At 43.0% G+C, this 19,740-nt stretch overlaps 1 protein-coding gene across 2 annotated transcripts; it reads left to right on the forward strand.

Annotated features, from left to right (window-relative positions):
• The first annotated feature begins 12,182 nt into the window (after window positions 1–12,182).
• On the forward strand, window positions 12,183–19,326 carry LOC115612260 (myosin regulatory light chain 2, smooth muscle minor isoform). Of its 2 annotated transcripts, none has more exons than XM_030496314.1 (4): window positions 12,183–12,549; window positions 17,275–17,472; window positions 17,608–17,769; window positions 18,823–19,326. In XM_030496314.1, the coding sequence occupies exons 2-4, from the start codon at window positions 17,289–17,291 to the stop codon at window positions 18,993–18,995; spliced, it is 519 nt and encodes a 172-aa protein (XP_030352174.1). In that variant the 5' UTR covers window positions 12,183–12,549; window positions 17,275–17,288; the 3' UTR covers window positions 18,996–19,326. The 2 variants fall into 2 exon arrangements, with proteins under 2 accessions (XP_030352174.1, XP_030352184.1); XM_030496324.1 differs by lacking the exon at window positions 12,183–12,549 and adding an exon at window positions 15,434–15,603.
• Window positions 19,327–19,740: the final 414 nt, after the last annotated feature.

The raw sequence follows: 19,740 nt of genomic DNA on the forward strand, positions 1-19,740 counted from the left end.
TGTCACCCCAACCACAGATAACCCACAAGCAGAAAACTTGACTGAGGTATAATATTTGAGCTCTTGCCATTTAGTTAAGCAGCTTTTAGAAGCAGATAATATACTTCAAAATATGAGTGAAGTAGTTTGGTCAGGATATTGGCCAAATTGGAGGTGCCCGATGCCTGGGGCTGGGGCTGCCCCGGTGCCCCCCGTCTGCCCTGCTCCTGGCTGGGGTGGTGGGACTGGCCCTGGCTGCCAGAACCTGCCCTGATGGACCCTATGGGCAGCTCCTATGTCCCCCAAGGAGCCCGAATGCTTAAACAGGGACTTTGAAATGATTGTCTTCCCCTTTCCTTATCAAATGTCTTTTTAACTGCACTATTTCATTACAAATTTAAAAACCTGTTGATATCATCTTGCTGAGATTTAAGCCACAGTTGCAATAACAGGAAGCAATTGCCTCGGGTGTTACAATAATCATTAACACAATCATTCAGGCATAGCTAACATAAATTTACCACCCATTATGCAGTAACAACTTTCATTTTACTCATCCTCACATTGATTGATGAAATACTTATGAATCAAATGTTTCCATTCAATGAAAGGCTAGTGGCAATGTCTTAATAGAAAAAAAAATGGACAGAGCCACCAAATTTAAAACATATATTACGAATTAAGAACTCTTCCAGAATTCGGGGCCATGATGTGAAAAGACTTGGTGAAGACAAAGCAGGAAAAGTAGACTGGAGCTTAGTATTTGAAGAAGAGAAGGAGATGCACTGAAGAAAAGAAGGAACTGAGATTAGAAGGATCTGATGGGTGAAGGCACAAGTCAGAGATCATTTTGGTGCTTATTTGCCATGTGTGATTTAGCTTTAAATGAAGTAGCTCAAACACCATCAGCATAAGCTGCAGCAGCAAATTATTTTGAAACAACTGCCAAACCCACCAGGACTTTTTTATAAGCATTTAGAGAGTTAATCAAATTATTTTAATAGTTGGGGTTTTTTCCAGTCACTTAAACCATCTGCTATATAGCTGGTGGCTGCAGGATGCAGTGCAGTCATATTCCATGAGGGCAGCAGTGTATTTAGCTTCGAAGTGGATCAATTCTGATTTTTATGTGATGAGCCAGTACTCTTGTTTCTCCATCCATGCTGTAGGACAGGTTTCTTATGCTTCTGTTCAAGTTCAGGTTTGGAGTCTTGATAAAAGGGATCAGCATCAGCTAAAATAAGACATATGTTCATATTTTATGAATGACATATGTTCTTCACTATGAGGGTAGTGAGGCACTGGCACAGGTTGCCCAGAGAAGCTGTGGCTGCCCCATCCCTGGCAGTGTTCAAGGCCAGGTTGGATGGGGCTTGGAGCAACCTCGTCTAGTGGAAGGTGTCCCTGCCTGTGGCAGGGGGTTGGAACTAGATGATCTTTAAGGTCCCTTCCAACCCAAACCTGTCTGTGATTTTATGATTTGGCATGCTTTATTTAGTCTTAGAAATATATATATAAAGTTACCATTCTACATACTGTCAAATAGATAAATGGTTTCCCAGAAGCACAATTTCTGAGACCTTAAATAAGGTCTTAAAAGGCAGAGATACGACATAATATGGCAGAAACAAGTGACATACAGACCATTTTTGTTGTGCAAAGAACAGGCTGGAGCACTGTTGAGTGTACAACCTGGCCCATTCTGCATACTCAGCTTCTCATCTCCATTTAGTGCTTCAGTCATTTTAAAAGGATGTTGAAAACAAATCATTGTCCAATTGAGCTAAAAATCTTTCTATTAAAAATCTTTGCATTGTTTCACACCAGCTTCTTTGAATCTCTTCCACGCTTTGTCACTGCTCAATATCTGTGTGGAAACTGTACGAAGATTTTATATGTGCTTGTAAGTTTGACAGGCATATGTAATACAAATTTATTCAGAATATGCAAATTTAAGGGTGAAACATTCTCTTGCTCTCTTTTTTTCCTGACTCTGATGATGATTACTATTGCTTTGCATAAATCACAGCAGAGCTGTGGCAGCTGTAGGGATAGAAGATTCAAGCTTCCCATGTGAAGTCATTCATCAAAAATCTTCCAAATGCTGATGTGCTTTCAAAAGAATCCACTTTTTAGACTTAAGATATTGTAGAAGTTTTATATTTTAAGTATTACTTCATATTTGTAAGCCTAGATTTTTCATCTGTTCTTATTTTCTTGTGTCAAAACTTTTACATGTAGTACCTGTCATGGCCATCTCAGCTAAAAGGTAAATCCCTATATGTTTTAAATTGAATCCCTTTCCATTTGAAAAAACAGTTGGGGTTTTTTTACCTAAGTAATGAATTTTTAAATACAAAAATTCTGAGTGTTGGCCCATAAAGAATTATTTTCTTACTAGATTGGAAAACAGGCAGGAAGATTGCAAGTGTAGATTAAATTTATTTTAAATAGACTTTTCTTCAAAACTACCAAAGATCAGTCTAGCAGACCGATCTTGAAATTCTGTGTATACATGTGTATAGACATGAAATTATGTGTATAATTAATAGATCTGTATTCTAAATGTAAGCTCAGACTAACTAATCAACCACATGGTTATTTGCATAGATCAGTGGAAACTGCTGAAAGCAATATTGATATTCACAATCTCTAGCAAACATAGCAAAGCCTTATTTGTTTTTTAGTTTTTCTTTCCAAGTGTCAGATATAAGCATATCATTATTTCACTGAAAATAACTTCGAAGTAATGAGCAAACAGAAACCAGCGGTACAATTCACAAAGCTCTTTAGTTTCAGTCCCTTCTCAGCACCAGTTCTTAAAACAAGCTTGTAATGTCAAACTGATTTTGGAATTCAAATAATTTTACTTAGGAGAAGCAATTACCTGGGAAAGACACCTCTTAAGAATCCCAAAATATTTCAAGGAAGAAAGACTATAAGTCGGGCTTGCATTACTATGCAAGACATAGTATTCAGGGAGTTTGTGAACAGCACTTACTGGGTGAGCTGCATATATGCGTAATTAACATCTGGCTTTTAATGACAGTGGACTTAAGGGTTCATGGGAAACTAAAGATTCATTCACTGTTATCACTGTGAACCTGGGCAGTCAGATGTAGGGTTGACAAATCTGAATACAGTCTCAGGGAATGGCACTGATAGGGCCTGGATGCAGGGGGGACTATTCTCTTCCTGGCTTTTCCGCTCTGTGACCTCTGGCTTTTCAGTCTGTCCACGGAGGTGGAAGGCAACAAGGAGATATGACATAAGAGCCAAATATGCACAAGACTAACCAGAGAATGTAGCACTGGAGATGTATTTCAAACTCCATTCATCCAAGTCAAATTTACAAACATTAAAATCCTGCTACATAATTGGCTTTGTAACTTTTTTCTCTTGTTTCCCTGTAGCACAATTAAATGGAGATCTATTTCCAAAGTACATCTCTGAACTATTTCATAGAATCATTGAATCATAGAATCATACAATAGTTAGGGTTGGAAAGGACCTTAAGATCATCCAATCCCAAACCCCCTGCCATGGGCAGGGACGCCTCACACTAGACCATGTCGCCCAAGACTCTGTCCAACCCGGCCTTGAACACTGCCAGGGATGGAGCATTTACCACTTCTTTGGGCAACCTGTTCCAGTACTGTACCACCCTCACAGTAAAGAACTTCTTCCTTATATCTAACCTGAACTTCCCCTGTTTAAGTTTGAACCCATTACCCCTTGTCCTACCACTACAGTCCCTAATGAGGAGTCCCTCTTCAGCATCCTTGTAGGCCCCTTCAGATACTGGAAGGCTGCTATGAGGGTTAGGGCAGCCTTCTCTTTTCCAGGCTGAACAGCCCCAACTTTCTCAGCCTGTTGAGTTACAATCTGTTGCTGCACAGCTATGTCTTGTTCTGAAAACGGTTTCTCTGAGAATTTGTTCAGGAAAGCACGTACCACCCCTACTTAGTGCCAGTATTAACTTCACTGGCCAAGGAAGATGCTGCAATCTAATTCTCAGCAATAACTTGGAAGGCCGGTGATCTTGCTTTGCCTGGGTTTCGCCTGCTCACCTGGTAAATGTGTGACATGGGCAGTGTGGCAGCCATCGGAAACCTGCCTGGGATCTGGCACTAATAATTCTGCATTTTTGTCACTGAATATCTTTGGTTCTACTGTCCACATATACATTTCTGTTGCGATCAACATTAGCTGTCTCAGGTTCAGGAAGCTGGAATGATACCGGCATCTTGGGTTTTGTCTTTCTGTAAGTTTCTGAACTATTCTGATAAATGTATTATAGAAAAATTTGCCAGCTCATGACCTTACTACTTGATCTCACTGTTCCTGGTAGTGAGCTGTGAGTGGGGCAGAAAAGCCTCTTTTGCCCAGGTACTTTTTGTTTCTGAGCTGCTTATAGCAGTTCCTCCAGCACGCATCCCCTGTGTGTTACCACAGGCTAGATGAGTAATTTAGAGAACTACACACAGAGGGCTGTACTCTTTATGGATAGGCATGCACAGTACATGATCCCAAAATGCCTACTAACATAACTGCAATGCAATCTCTTTATTGCAAGAGATGCCGCTTTCCATGGCCCATTATGCTGCTAACCCCAATGGATATGATTCCTTATCTTTATATCTATCAAAGGAAAAACAGTGGAAGAGAGATAGCTTCCAGAATTATTCTCTCTCTATATACACGCACTTTGGATTAACTAGAAACATTCCTATAGATAACAGCATAATCATTGTAGGAATAATTAGAACAGTGATACAGACCCACAACACTCATAGTTATTAGATAAAGTTAGAAGAGTCTGGAGTTCATATGATTCGCTGTTTCTAAAGCTGATACCAACCCAAGGACTAGATATGCACAGCAAAAATATAGGGCATATCTTTGTTTACTATTTATAGTCGCATGCAAAAACAGAGGGGAAGCATTTGTCCATTAGATGTATCTTATTTATTATGAGATAGTCCAAATTTGAGCCCATCTGTTGACCATTTATCACCTCCTGGCAATTCATTGAAGTTTAGCCACAGTTACTGTATTTGCTCTTGCAAAAAGAAAACCGAAACTATTTAAACACCCCTCTACTCTGGCCAAATGCCAAAGAACATTAAAGTTAACTACAAGTGAGTGATCAAACTGGACAGTTCAAGCCTATTTTCACATACTGTGGTTTTATAAATTAAAGTTTTAAGTTACTTCACTTGCAGAGGCTGAACTTCTTGAAAGTTTCAGATTCCAATGGGATTTTGGGAAAAATCTTTGCAATTAGTTCACACTGGGGAGAAATAGCAATATTTTGGGACTGGAAATATATTAAAGATTTTTGCCAGTACTGTCTTGTATTTATATGATGAAGAAACAGTTTTCATCAAGCCATTCAGAGACACCTTGAAATTTTTAGCACATCTCACTATCATTACATCTGCAGGTCTGAAAGTGTCATGAAACTCAAATGCACAATGAACATTTTTCAGCTGATATCAGATTTCTCTTATTTTGCCTATAGAAAAAATGTACTTATTAAATGCACTACAGTACTTTACATTTCCCACCAACAGAAGCCCCAAGTTTGGGGTTTCAGAGTGCAAGGGTGTGTGCTGCCTCGGCAGTGATGGCGGGCAGAGAGCTGAAAGCTGAATCCTCAGCCCCGGCTGTAAGTGCAGGGCATGGCTGAGAACAGCCCTGCCAAAGGTATTAGCGGCTTTCTGACACAGGGCTGATTTTCTGCTTACCCTCCTGCATCTGAGTAAAACTATACTCTTTCGTTACAGCTCTCAAGGGACTGTTACACTAGCTGGCAGAGTAAATACAGAGGGAGTATGCCCCTTCCCTTTGGTAATGCCAGCAGGGACTGACGACCAAGCGCAGCTGCGTAATGACTGCGAGAGGGTTAATAACAGCTGCTGATGAGCTCCAGAAATTCCCAGTGGAGCAATTACATTACTTTTGCTGCTGGGTTGCTAATGAAGAGGGGAACAAGTCTGCCTGTTGGCAAAGCTCTAGTGAGAGGTGGCTGGTGCTGTGCACGCACTGCCTGCCTCAGGAGAGGGGCTCCTTCCCAGGAGGGCGCGGGAGCAGTGGAAAACCCAGCCCGCAGCAAGGAAGCCAGAGCCCCGTGTTCCCCCCTGCAGCTGCCCCAGAGAGAGCAGGGAGGGCTCGGCAAGTGGATTCTGGTGAGAAAGGGACTGGACAAGGGCTTCAAAACTTCCAGTTGGAAAAGTGGGAGCTTGTCCTTTTCTCATCCTTGAAATCAGTACAAGGGGAGCAAAGTGAATAAAAACCACTTTATTACATCTGTCAGATACCCCAAGGAAGCCTTTTGGGGGTGCAGTCTTGGGGGAGCGTGGTCTGTCAGCAACCATTCTGCAATATGAGACATTCACAAGAAGACTACCTTTAAAATGTGAATATCTAGGTTTTTTTGATACCCCCTACCATTTGCAATCAGCTCCTGTTCACTATTATCACTCCAGAGCCGCGGGTCAGATTACAGTTTTGGGTGGAGCATTTGGAAAATGGTTATACTTTTCCTTACCCCCAATTTAAGTTGGAGAAGTTGAGTCAAGTTACGCATGCCATTTCACCTTAATACCTGATTTCTGGTCTCAGGGCTGCTTTCATGAGTAAAATAGCCAGAGATTTAATACTTCGGGTTTTTTAAGTCAGATTTCCTTTTTAAAAAGCACAGAACCTGGCTCTCTAAGCAAGGGCTTTTGAGACTTCTTCCCTGCTCATTAACAGAAAAAATGGTGTTTCCTCCCATAGGTGGCAACAGGGAGCCAGTGGAGTCCTGGGTGCAAGCAGAACATGCAGATAAGGTTCAGTGGGATAGCCTTACAGATAGGAAAAATTCAAAATATTTGATTTTAAAAGCATTTCTGTCCTTCATGAATTTTTAACGGCCCTCATTAAGTCCTCATTAGTTTTCCTGTGCTACACAAGGGAGAGAACATGTTCTTCCTAACATCAAAATTAATATGTTCCTGTGGGCTATCCAGGTAGACTTGAACTAGGAAGCACAGCTAAAAAAGAAAGGTGTACTTAGAGCCTTGTGAGGCTGGGTTTAATTTGCTGTGTTTGCTCATTTTCCCATTGTAACTTGTTTGTTTGTTCACTGCTGTCCATGTGCTTATTTCCTCAATTCTCACTGAAAAGGGTTCATAAACCATGAGTTCTTCACTGGCTTTCAGGTTTGAATGAAATTCACCCCAAATCTCATTTTTTCCAGCTGTTGGTCTCCTCTAGAATATTTGTTTTCATATACTTCCCAAGCACCTGGATTTTTTTTCGACCCAGCTTTATACAAAATTTCCTTCCAGCCTCTTCTAAATCCAATCCAGTTTCAGGCGAAGATTTGCAAATCTTGTTCAAGTGCTAGATTAGCTCTAGCTCACACAGGGTATCTCTGCTGAAAACAAGGAAACTAATTTTGTTATACAAGCAGAAAGCATATTTACCACAGGTGGTGTTGATTAGTACAATGTTGTACCTCTTATTGCATTTGTAACTTTGACTGCAATACCATAAAGCAAAATGCTTTCCATCCCAGAAAAACGTATTTGAGCTTTCATAAAATGAACACACTGATTTCCAGTGTGTACCGAAACCAGAGTGGCTGCTCAGGGTTTCATCACAGGTGAAACTGTGATGTCAGCTTTCACAGAGTGTAAGCTGGGAAAGCTGCTGGAGCAGCCAGAGCTTGGAGACACTTCTGTAAGTTTCTGGTGACTGGGGGAAAGCCATTAGCAGCGCTGAAGCAGGGCAGAGGGGCTAGGATAGCAAGGCAGATCTCCACTTTGTAAAACGCCCAGCAATTTCTCTCAGCAGAGGTAGGCAGATGCGTGCTACAGACGTTTGAGGAGCTCAGACGCATCCCAAGTGTCACCCTGCAGCCCGCGGCACTTACAGAGTCTTTCTCCTTCCTTTTCCAGGCCACAGCAGGATTTAGCCCCAAATCGATTCGATGCCATCCTGCAGCCTCCCCTCCTGCCTGTGGCCGTACCAGGCCTCGCCTGTCTCTCGGTTCCTACCCAAATGAGGAGCTCCCCTTGCTGGTGACAGCCGGTACCGGAGCTGCCGCCCGCTGCCCGTCGCTCGGGCGGTTTGCAGTGACACCAGCGCGTCCAGCTCAAGGCCAGAATTATAGCTCTAGCGGAGTAACTCTCCCTCAGCAGCCTCCCCAGCGCCTGAAAGCCGGGCTCCAGTGCAGGCTTCTCGCACTGAGGAAACAAGGGAGCTGCCGCGGGGATGGACTCCGGGTCCAGGTACACAGTGTCCGTATGGCTGTGCTGCCTCAGGCATGGAGCCCCTCTGTCCCAGGCTGGGTCAGGACAGTACAGGAAGGCAGCCAACTACTGCTGTAAATAAACCAGGCATCTTCCTCCTGGAACTAAAGCACAATCACAGAATTACAGAATGATATGGGCAACCTGTTCGAGTGCCTCACCACCCTCACAGTCATACAACCTAAGAGTTATTTCATCTGAAGTGTAGTACACCCACAGCAATCAGGGATAAAAGATAACCTGGGGGGTCAGGGTAAGAACACAACAAAAACCATTTCTAGTACAAGCTATATATAAGTTCCAGGATGAGGATTACAATAAGGACTTAACGAATGAAGGAATGCTGCTATGCAGAGCAGGATGTCTCACCTGCCAACCAGGGAGGCCTGGGAGTCCACACAGTCAATGTTGTGGGAATGTGGCTGTGTTGCTCCCAAACCTGCCTGCTACACGGCATCTGTGTCGAGTTTGTGCACAACCTGCGCAACCTGCATAACCCACCCACAGGTAGGTGAGGTAGGACAGAAGTTGTCACAGAGCAGAATGGGCCGGGAGGATGGATGGGCCGCTGTTCCTTTGGCTTCCAGCACTTGCAATGCCCAGTGCATGGCTTGACTTCTTGCATTCAGCATTGGAGTCAGGTTTTGTCTCAAAGCAGAAGGACAAACCAGTTTTTGTCCCAAAAGGGAAGGACAATTCTACTTCATATATAATGCAACAGTACCAAATAAGAGAGATGTATTTCTAAGATTACAGAGAATGCAGAGTTATTCAAACTAAAAACAGTTCCTGTAGTACTGGTCACGGCTGGAAAAAAGTGACATAGCCTACATGATCGATTGCAGATATAAGTCTCTGGAAAGAGCAAGAAAGATGAATATAAGATCTGTTGTCATCCAGCACACTGTAATCAAAAATAACTGTATTTTTAATCATTACTTTGCAGTTATTTGCACTTCAGAAAACCAAAGGACTACCTCAGTGCACAGACACAGCTGGAGAGCCCACCCAAGTGCCCTTTATTAGCACTTCAGACATGGTGGTCATTTCTCTTTCTTTCACATGGTTCACGGCCTTGTGGTGCGGAACGGCGGCTTGGCTTAGCCAGTGCTTTTGTTTGGTTTGTTCTCAAGTGCATTGACATTGCTTTGCATTTTCAAAATGTTTCTTCAACTGTGAGTGGGACATCTGTGTTGCGCGAGAAGCAAACGGATAGTAAGGCTAAAACAGCTCAGCTTGCACAGAGTGAGCAAGAGGCAGCACCTCTGGCTTCTCCACAGGCACGTCTTCCTGGGTCAGGGAGGTGTGGAGCCATATTCCCATGCCAGGAATGCTCTAGGAACAGCACCGCCATGTGGCACCCACCTTCCACAGGCTGATACCAGCTGGAATTGCACTGTTTAAGTAAACTCATGTTATTCACTGTAGTGTGGAAGATGTGTGTTGATTGCTGGAGCTGGTAACAAGTCAAAGCATGTTCCTTCTTTCTTGACTGTCAGTACTGGCGACTCCCAGAATGTAACTATAGTCTGGCTTCCTTGGTTTATTTTATTTAATAGTCTGACTATACTATTGTTTATATAACTGAATACCATAAAATAATACATTCTCTTGACCTTTGTTGCAAATGTATTAAGCTTATTCTTCTTCTTGTATGCAGAGTAAAGCATTTTTGAGAGTGAGAAGTTCCCAAAAAGTGTGTAGAACGCAGCAGTGGAGAGCAACGAAATGGTGGAGCATAAAAAGACACAGAAGATGCAAACTGCAATGATGCCAGTGACCAAGCAGGCCCAAGAAGGCAGACCACACATACAGAAGGCACATCAAACCAAAAAGTTTAACCTTAGTCTAGCATATTCCCCATCCCTGGCAGTGTTCAAGGCCAGGTTGGATGGGGCTTTGAGCAACCTGGTCTAGTGGAAGGTGTCCCTGCCCATGGCAGGAGAGTTGGAACTGGGTGAGCTTTAAGGCCCCTTCCAACCTGAACCATTCCATGATTCTACAATATATTCAGGAGTTCAAAAGCAGCCTTGGAAAACTTCCTCCTTTAGGGACCTCTGGCCTCCGAGGAAGTAGAGGAAAGTCACTTTAAGGTTAAGTTATTTACGTTCCTAAGACTGGATGCTCACAGGAATTTTGGAAGTGTGCAAGCTTCCAAATCCCAGTGAAGGCAAACTCAGAAACTACTCACCTGACTGAAAATCTTACATTCCCAACCACATTTTTAGCATTCATGTATTATTGTTTGTCTAGCCCATCTGTGCTTCAGTTTCACCATCTGCAAAGTGGAACTCATGAAGCTTTTATACAGTCTAAAGAAGTTTAATAAGAGCTAATGAAGGTTACAAACGAATCATGCATATTTTTTTACAACTGGCTAATTATTTTTTTCTGGAAACACAATTGCTGTTCCTGAATCAGTATTACTGCCGCCTGTAGTTCTTAAAGATGCCTGAAATCTATCGATCTCTAAATTTCTCCCTGCTTTCCAAAACAAAAGGTTGCATGCCTTTTCCCATTAAAAAAATTATTCAGAAGAAAAAAATCTTGCAAAAGGTCAATGGGCAATAAGGTAAACTCAACTATGGTGATTTAGTAATATAGGCTGAAGTCCTCTGTGGTCAGAAATATATTAAATATTACTCATTATGTTAAATATTAAACCTGGCAGCTACTCATAGCCAGACACTTCAAACACAGATCGCAGGTATGAAGGCTTCTTCTGACAGGTGTTCCTACGTATTCATTGTTCACATTTTGATTGGTCTTTTAGTCATACATTTTTCATTAGTCCAATTTTGGGTAAGCCAAAAAATTATTTTGGAATAGATCATAAAAGGAAATATAAATCACTGAGTTAGTACTGTATCAATTTTTGAAGGAAAAAATTAGGAATTCATTGTTACTGAATATTATTTATTTCCTTGGATAAAAATACCTCTAACACAGATAGAGATTCCCATTCCTGCTCTTGTCGAAGCTAACTGCTAAATTACATGTCAGTTTTGCCACTGACTCCCCTCTTTTCAGCTTCAAGCCATGCCCCCTTGTCCTGTCGCTTACATGCCCTGGTAAAAAGTCCCTCTCCATCTTTCTTGTAGGCCCCTTTAGGTACTGGAAGGCTGCTATAAGGTCTCCCTGAAGCCTTCTATTTTGTTTCCCTCAAAAAAAGGTCAAAAATAAGTGTAATCCCTCACTGTTTTCAGACTGTGTGAGAACTGAATACACACAAGGTCTCTGGCCGCCTGTTTTACTGCTGCCGTTAGCTGCGGCACCAAATACTATTCGCAGACTGGATAACACACAGACAACAAACCGGCATAAGCCCTTTTTCTTAGGAAAGGGGGACAGGCACACAGCCTCACTTATTGCCTCCGACCCCGAGAGGGACGAGCAGTTAAATTGTTAATACCAATGTTGAAAACTAGCTCCATCGGTTGTTGCTACACGGCTCCCCCCGAGCGCGCACGACAGCGCCATAAAACGCGCTTTTATCTTTTGCTGGGCCGGTTCCCGGCTCCCCCGCCCCTGGATGGCCAAAAAGAGCTGGGACCATGCCCTGGTTTCTGTCAGAAAAGGGGAGCAGCCTAGGACCGTGACGCCCTCTGAGGCCATCGCACCCCTCACTGAGAAAGGTCCTTGGGAAGGCGGCACAGGCGGTTGGGAAGAGCAGTGTTGCGGCGGGAGGGGCGTGAGGAGCCCGGGACGGGCGGGACGGGCGGGGCGGACGCGGCGGGCGGGGCGGACGCTGCGGGTAAGGCCCGTCCGGGGGCACACACCCGCGTGCGGGCGGGAAGGCGGGGCGAGGGGATAAGGCCTCGCCCACCGCCGCGAGCCGGACGCGCAGGAAACTCCCGCCGTTGCCTTATAAGGGCAGACGCGGCATTCCCTCCGCCCCCCATCAGTGGAATGCGGTGACCACACCGCGCTGCACCAATGCTGCGTTCCGCCGGGGGGGGACACGATGGGACACAGGCCGAGCCCCCAGCCTTGACCTTATGCTCTCGCGGTGGGTAGAGACCCCCGAGAGGAAGCACGAAACACACAAGTCACCTCCGGGGCGGTGGCGCCGCACGGCTTTTGCCACCTTGCTACCGAAGCGACGAGCCTGGCCCCTACCCCCCCCCCGCCTCTCCGCGCCGATGGTCTCGCCCACGCCTTCCTTCCTTTGCGCCGGCGGGGCGGCGGCCGCGGGCTCTCCGGAAGTGCTGTTGTTGCCGCCGGTCGCTGCCGCGCTCGGACGAGGACCCTCTGCTGCAGCCGCCAGGTGAGGCGGGGCCGGCGCTGGGTGGGGGCGGCAGCGGCCGCCCGCGGGGTCTGAAGCCGGGGAGCGCTGAGGGGGGCGGCGGGCCGGGCCCCTGAGAAGCCGGGCCCCTGAGAAACCGGGCCCGGGGTCGCTTGCGGCGTCGCCCGCCTCGGGGGCTGCCCCTCTCGGCTCTCGCACCGGTGCTGCCGGGCCTGGCGGGAGCCCTGCGTTGCGTCGTAGCGCGGCCCTGTGAATGGGTCGGTGGGGCCGTTACCGTGGACACGCCCGCTGGCACAAGGGCCCTGTGGGAAGTGGCCGGGTGCCTTCCGGCCGCATCGGCCCTCCGCAGCCGTTTCCTCACCATAGTTAGGGCAGGGGAAGGGCCAGTGTGAAAGCTCCCGAGGCTGAGATGGCAGGAGAGGCCGTGAGCCTCCCCTTTCCTGCGGACGTTTTGAGATAACCATGGCCGCGGCAGAGCTCGGAGGGACAGCCCGTAGTGGTTTCCGCTGTCTGACTTGCTGACAGAGACCCTGTGCAATCGCAGGCACTGGATTTTGAGGCAAGTTTGACTCCTGTACAAGGGTTTAGGAAAACTTATTCATGAGGAGTGCATTAAGATGACTTTCAAAACTGAGATGGCATGGTATTTATTTCCTTTTTTAAAAGTGTAATCTGCTCTTTAGAGAGCTTTGCTACAGATCAGATCAGAGTGCCGTAGTCTTATCTCTTCCTGCTACCACCCAGACTGTGATGGATGTGTGGTTGTACCTGATGCTGTAATTGATGATGTGGACAGGACTTGGGATTGAGCTTTGAGGCTGACTTTTGAATTTGATGATTGAAAGGAAGGTGACTGTTCTTAGTTCACGTAGAGGCTTTCTTGAGTGTGGGTTATGGGGCTTTATTATGTGGCTGTTTTGTTTGTGGGTTGTTTGGTTCTTTTATTTCGGACATAGACTCATAGAATACCAGGTTGGAAGGGACCTCAAGGATTATCTGATCCAACCTTTCTAGGCAAACCATGTCCTAGACTAGATGTCCCAGCACCCTGTCCAGCTGAATCTTCAAAGCGTCCAGTGTTGGGGAATCCGCCACTTCCCTGGGGAGATTATTCCAATGGCTGATTGTTCTCTTTGTGAAAAAGTTTTCATGTTGTGTCCAATCAGAATCTCTGCAGGCGGAACTCGTGGCCCTTACCTCTGTCTTTTCCATGTGACTCCTTGTAAAAAGGGAGTCTCCATCTTCCCTGTAGTCACCCTTTAAATATTGGAACAAACTTTTCATGGTAGACATCCCCAGTCATTACAAAAACCATGTTGAAACATGAGAGTATTTTTTGAAGTGTAACTTTTGGTCACTGCCTGTAAACAGATCCAGCCTGCAGCACTGTTAGTGGGTTATAAAGTTTCATATCTTATTGTCTGGCTCAAGCTCTTTAGTTGCTCAGTTTTGTCTCCTCCTGAGTCTATCCTTTGCCCAGAGGTAACGACCATAGGATGACTTTCTGTGCTTCTGTAGTTTAATATCAGTTGCTTAATATCAAAGCAAATGAATGTACATGTGCAAGCAGCACAGTGCAGCACATGCTATTACTACCTTTCTATTCTTTCTTTCTCTTTTTTTTAATATGTTAAAATCTTCCCAAGTAGAGGTTATGTTTTTGGAAATATCTTATGGCAGGTTTTACAGGCAAGGTCTTGCATTAGAAGTTTTGAACTAAACTTGAACTGTTTCCAAAACAAGCCCCAGACCATTCAGTGCATCATAGTTTTAAACAACAGACTAAACCTGCCTGTCATGACTTGTACTATCTAACGTGAAGTATTTCCTCGTTACATCTACTGAGATTCTTCTATTTTCAGCCTGTACTTATCCTATTTCAATTATAAAAGCATGGGGGTTTTTTATATGTAAATGACCTGTTGGATTTATTGTGTAAAATCCTATTTTTGCTAAAATTAGTGGGTCTGGTGCTTGACTCAGGTTAGTTCTGGCTCGCTACATCAGTCACTGTTGTACACAGAGAGGTATACTACATGTAAACACTTGGAACTTTTTCATCATAAATGGATCTCTTTGGCTAATTGGATTGATGTCCTTGTTTGTCTGAGCACTTTCAAATTTATCACTGTTTTTCTGATAGAGTTGCCCAGAGTGGAGTGCACCATATGGGCACAGCTGCACCAAACTTGTGCTGGCAGGCACCACAATCTCTTGAGACCTAATGTTTCTCTACATGCAGGCTGACGGGTCTCTCAAAGTGAAGGAGTTGTGCCTTCTGTATTCCGTACAGCTGCCTCCCGAGCCTGCTGGAGAGAAACTCGGAGAATAATATTGCAAACATTAGCAAATTTTGAATCTTCTCTAGTACAGTGTTCTGATATGGCAATCTTCTGAACAATTAAAAAGAGGCTCTCCTCTTGCCATGTGTAGCTGCAGTTGGCAGTAGTCTGCTTCCCTTACTGCCTCTTGACTAGGATGGAATTGTACATGAGAGAATCGCAGGTAGCAGCTTGCTGGCAGCGCTGCCTTGCAGCACATGCAAAGTGAACTTCTTGGACCGCATCCTGAAAACTACTCTTGACTCTATTTTTGGGTAGTGGAACTTTTAATAAATAATTTGGAGTTTAACAGTAATTTGCATGAGTATTTTTACAGAGGTAAGAAAAACACTGAAGTTATGCCCAAGCCTTGACTGCAGCTTGAAAGCAAACTGCCTTATTGTCTTTGTAAGTATCTAGATGTCAGGAGTTCATGTTTATTTGTTGAAGTGTTGAAGTATTTGTTGGAGACCAGACATCTCTGATAGCTTGTGGTTAGTGAATGCAATGAAGAGAACTTCAGTGCCGAAGGATGTGTGGTTGCATTTCATAAGCTATTTTTAGTTCAGGACATAATGGTTTGTTTTATACGTCAGAGGAACGTTGTATATGCACGTAGGATTTAAAAGTGTGGAATTAGCAGGGGAGATCAGTAACGCTCTTTGTAGACAGACCGAGAAGGACATAACCATGGAATATCCTTTTATGATCCAGATGGTTGGTACAGCGAGTCAGGTACCTGATAAAAAGCAAGGTAAAACGTCTTTCCTTTTAATTAAAAACAAAACGAGCAAACAAAGAAAAACCAAACTAACTGCTTTTTGCCTGAATATTGGATTGATTAACCATGTATGGGAGTTACTTTGCTTAAATTTACTCCCTTTTTTTAAGGATGAATCACAGTGAGTGACTTCAGTCTTGCTTTTCAGGAGTCTAACAAAATATTGTAACTTTGAGCAAACTGTCCAAGAAACAGAAGTGTCTTGTGACTCCAATTAAATTGCATATCTGACCAGATAATTTTTAAGTTACAAAATGAATACATGGTGTAAATTTCAAACTGGTGTAAATTTTACCTGACTGCAGGTGAAGTTTAAATTTGTCCTATTTCAGGACACAGTTAGTGCAGTGCTCCTTGTAAAATTCAAAGTAGAGGATAGAAGGAATGTGGTTTGCATAACACTTGGTTTGGGCATAATAAAGGATGATAGCAGCATGGATTGCTTGCATTAGGTAAAACTAAAGCATAGAGGTGAAAGAAGACTTCGGGAAACAACATTAAGCAGGGTTTACTTTCTTCTGATCCAATAGCAACGTTGAGGTCTTTTGTGTTTGCATTTCAGTCAATGACTCAGCTTTTCCTGTTTGTGCTGTCAACCATAGTTGATCACTAAATTGTATCTTCCCAGCTAAATAGCAGCAGTTAACTTGAAAGCCTCCCTTCTACCCTATTGATATCAGTGTTATAACATGTGAACTACCACATTTATTTCTTCATTTGACAGCTCAAAAGAAACAATGAAATCAGTATATTTGATACATGAAACTATATAAAGTCTATAAGAATATATAAATATTTTGAAAGGTTGATAATTTAAGAGAAACCATGTTCAGATTTCTATTCTGAAACTTCTATTATGTTGTTAATTTATTTTGAAGAGAGTATGCTTGCATTTGCATGTGTTGTGTAATAGTTCCACTGTGTAACTGAATAGCAATGTAGTGCTTTTGAACCAAGTCAATGTCCTTTCTCCAACACACACAATCTCCTAGTTAACTGTGATGAAAGAACTCCTACTTTGGAGTTCTTTGGCAGATCTCTCTCTCAGCACCATGCAGAAATCTGTACAAAAACCACAGGCTCTCACCAGGGTCATTCTGCGTCCTGAGACCTATTGCTCTTTTAATGGCAGCTATTCTAACAAAATGTTATTTAGAGCCTAAAATACTCTTCTCCTGACAAATGTTAGTTTATCATACTGTTTGACTGACTTAACCACTACATACTATACTAGGTTAGCAGCCCATATCCTTCTGCATGGTAGGTCAGCAGTGCCTCCTAAACTGCTAAATATGTAGTCATCTTAATTTGCGGAAGGTGCAGATAAAGTATTGAATCAGCAACAAAAGCACTGTGTGAGTTTCATTCCAAGAACTTATGATTTGATTTGGTTTCCTAATGTAGCCTGCTACTGGCTTGCAGTGCCAGTCCCTGAGTCTGAAAAGATGCGCTTAGTAGCAAGTGAAAGCAGAATGAAAGAAAATTAAGCTGGAGATACTAAATAATAATATGTTTATAACCAGTTTTTATAAGCAAATTCACATTTACAACACAGAATTTGATATTCCTTTACCCACCCCTCTCCCAAGGACTTGCAATCTGATTTAATAAGGCTAAATCTTGGGTCTGTTTCTGTTTCTCTAGAACCAACAGCCAACATGTCCAGCAAAAGGGCAAAGACGAAGACCACCAAGAAGCGCCCTCAGCGCGCCACTTCCAATGTGTTTGCGATGTTTGATCAGTCCCAGATTCAGGAATTCAAGGAGGCCTTCAACATGATCGACCAGAACAGGGATGGCTTCATTGACAAAGAGGACTTGCATGACATGCTTGCCTCCCTTGGTGAGGTCATTTTTTCTGTTTGTGGTTGACAAGCAAATTTCTGCTGTTAGAATTAGAATAATGGAGTCTGGGATACGCTCTTAAGGTTACTTTTAGTTGGAAAGCCAAACCAACTATGAATCCCTTTATTTGTAGGAAAGAATCCAACGGATGAATACCTAGATTCCATGATGAATGAGGCTCCAGGCCCTATAAATTTCACAATGTTCCTTACAATGTTTGGTGAGAAGTTAAATGGCACCGACCCGGAAGATGTAATCAGGAATGCTTTTGCTTGCTTCGATGAAGAAGCAACAGGTACGTAGGTGAAATAACAGTATACATGCATTACTTCCACTTTTGTAACAATAAATACTTGTATTCATAGAAGTGGTGATGATTTTTTTTTAACTGTGAAAATTCCGATTTCTGCAAAATAAAAATCATGCCTGTGTCCCTATCAGCTAAAATTACTTTTTAAACAGTATGAAACTTAAGATCCCAAACTTCTGGCCCTTTGGTGATATTCAAGACAGCAGAAGGTAAAAAAGATGTCGATTTGGGAACCAGGGTCTTAAATTTTTCCTGACTTAAAATTCAGCTTTAGGGCCACTTTTCTGAGGGGAATCCGTGTCTTCAAAGCTGTTGTGCTTTTATGAAGAACTTGTTTTCTGTCAGCAACTTCTATCCACCTTCTCTTTGTTAAACTGAACTTAAAGGAGAAGAAACCAAATACAAGAAAATCCTTGTGTGACTCACAAGAGTGCTGATAGGAGTCACAAGTTATATAAGGCTGCTTGTTTAATAAACAATGCCCCAAATGTGTGCAACCAGTCTAGTAAATCTGAGTTTTGTCACTGATTTAAGATCAATTTAAAGTCTCCGAAGTATTTCAGACTTGCTGTGTTTTCATGCACTTGTTGAACATTGGTAGTTGCCAAGTTCTGTAATTTTGGGGTTTTAGTAGTTTTCATTAGGAATGTTAAAGACAAACAGATCCCCTTTGTGTAAAATACACAATTGTTAAAGGCTTTTGGTACTACCAGGAGTATAGCCTGGCTATTGGGAAGAAGGTCCAATACATATACTGACAAATTTGTATATTCTTTGAAACAAAACAGGCCAATCATAAAATGGCCTTTATTTGAAGTAGTGAGACCAGGCAGATTCACTAAGAGGCTTGACTTAATTAGATGCTTGTAATTAATTTGCAACTGTACTAATAGGCTTTAATGGCTTTGTTTTCATTTGGCAAGAAAGACTGTAGCTATCTTTAAATGAAACAAATTCAGAGTAAGACATTATCACCCATCTATTAGCAGATAAATATAAAAACTCCTTTTTCTTACGTCCTCGTACATTGTGTTCCAGGGTTCATCCAAGAAGACTACCTGCGAGAGCTGCTCACCACAATGGGAGACAGGTTCACGGATGAGGAGGTAGATGAGCTGTACAGGGAGGCACCCATTGACAAAAAGGGGAACTTCAACTACATCGAGTTCACACGCATCCTGAAACACGGAGCAAAAGACAAGGATGACTGAGTGGATCTCCGGATACCTGCAGATTATCTCTACACTTACGTTTATTTTTGAGGGTTTCTTCCTGATAGAACTTGTTGCATGCATTTAGCTCTACAGCTTTTGCCTTTCTCAATGTATTTATCTATTCCAGGCCATTTAGGCACATTTGCACCTGTGTAATCAGACTGGAAGTGGGGAAAATATTGTGAGGAAAAGGATATGGGGACAAAGATCCCTGGGCTTCTTAGTCCAGGAAAATAATCTCAATGTTTCTGGTTTAGCTGGATTTTTACATTTTTGTAATAAATGCCATTTTGAAATAAAGATTGCTATATAGATAAAATACCTCAAATTCTTTTGTGAAGAATATTTCTATTATGCATTTGTAAATGCAGCTCTTAACTGTATTCTACTTGCTGTTGCAAATCAAGCTGGAAAACTCATTTTCATAATGTTTGGTGTCACAGTTCCAAAGTGCTCCTTGTAGTGTGTGCTGGTGACTTCAAAAATGCAGCTGTAGAAATCTCTTACCTTGGGTTCTTGAAGTGGGGTCTGACTTAGTTCACCAGAAGAATGGTTAGAGAAGGTTGTTACAATTGCCTCATTGCCAACAGATACCGTGCCCAGCTTTTATTTCCTTCTAATATTGATACGGTTTTAGCAATATTTTCGTGTCAGAATTTGTATTCCTGTGTGCCAAGTTTTCATGCTGGCTATTGCCAGATTACTAGCAGGGAATTGGGCATATTTTTTCCCTTCTGCTGAA

The sequence above is a fragment of the Strigops habroptila genome, chromosome 1, assembly GCF_004027225.2.
Source record: "Strigops habroptila isolate Jane chromosome 1, bStrHab1.2.pri, whole genome shotgun sequence".
NCBI classification, from domain to species: Eukaryota; Metazoa; Chordata; class Aves; order Psittaciformes; family Psittacidae; genus Strigops; species Strigops habroptila.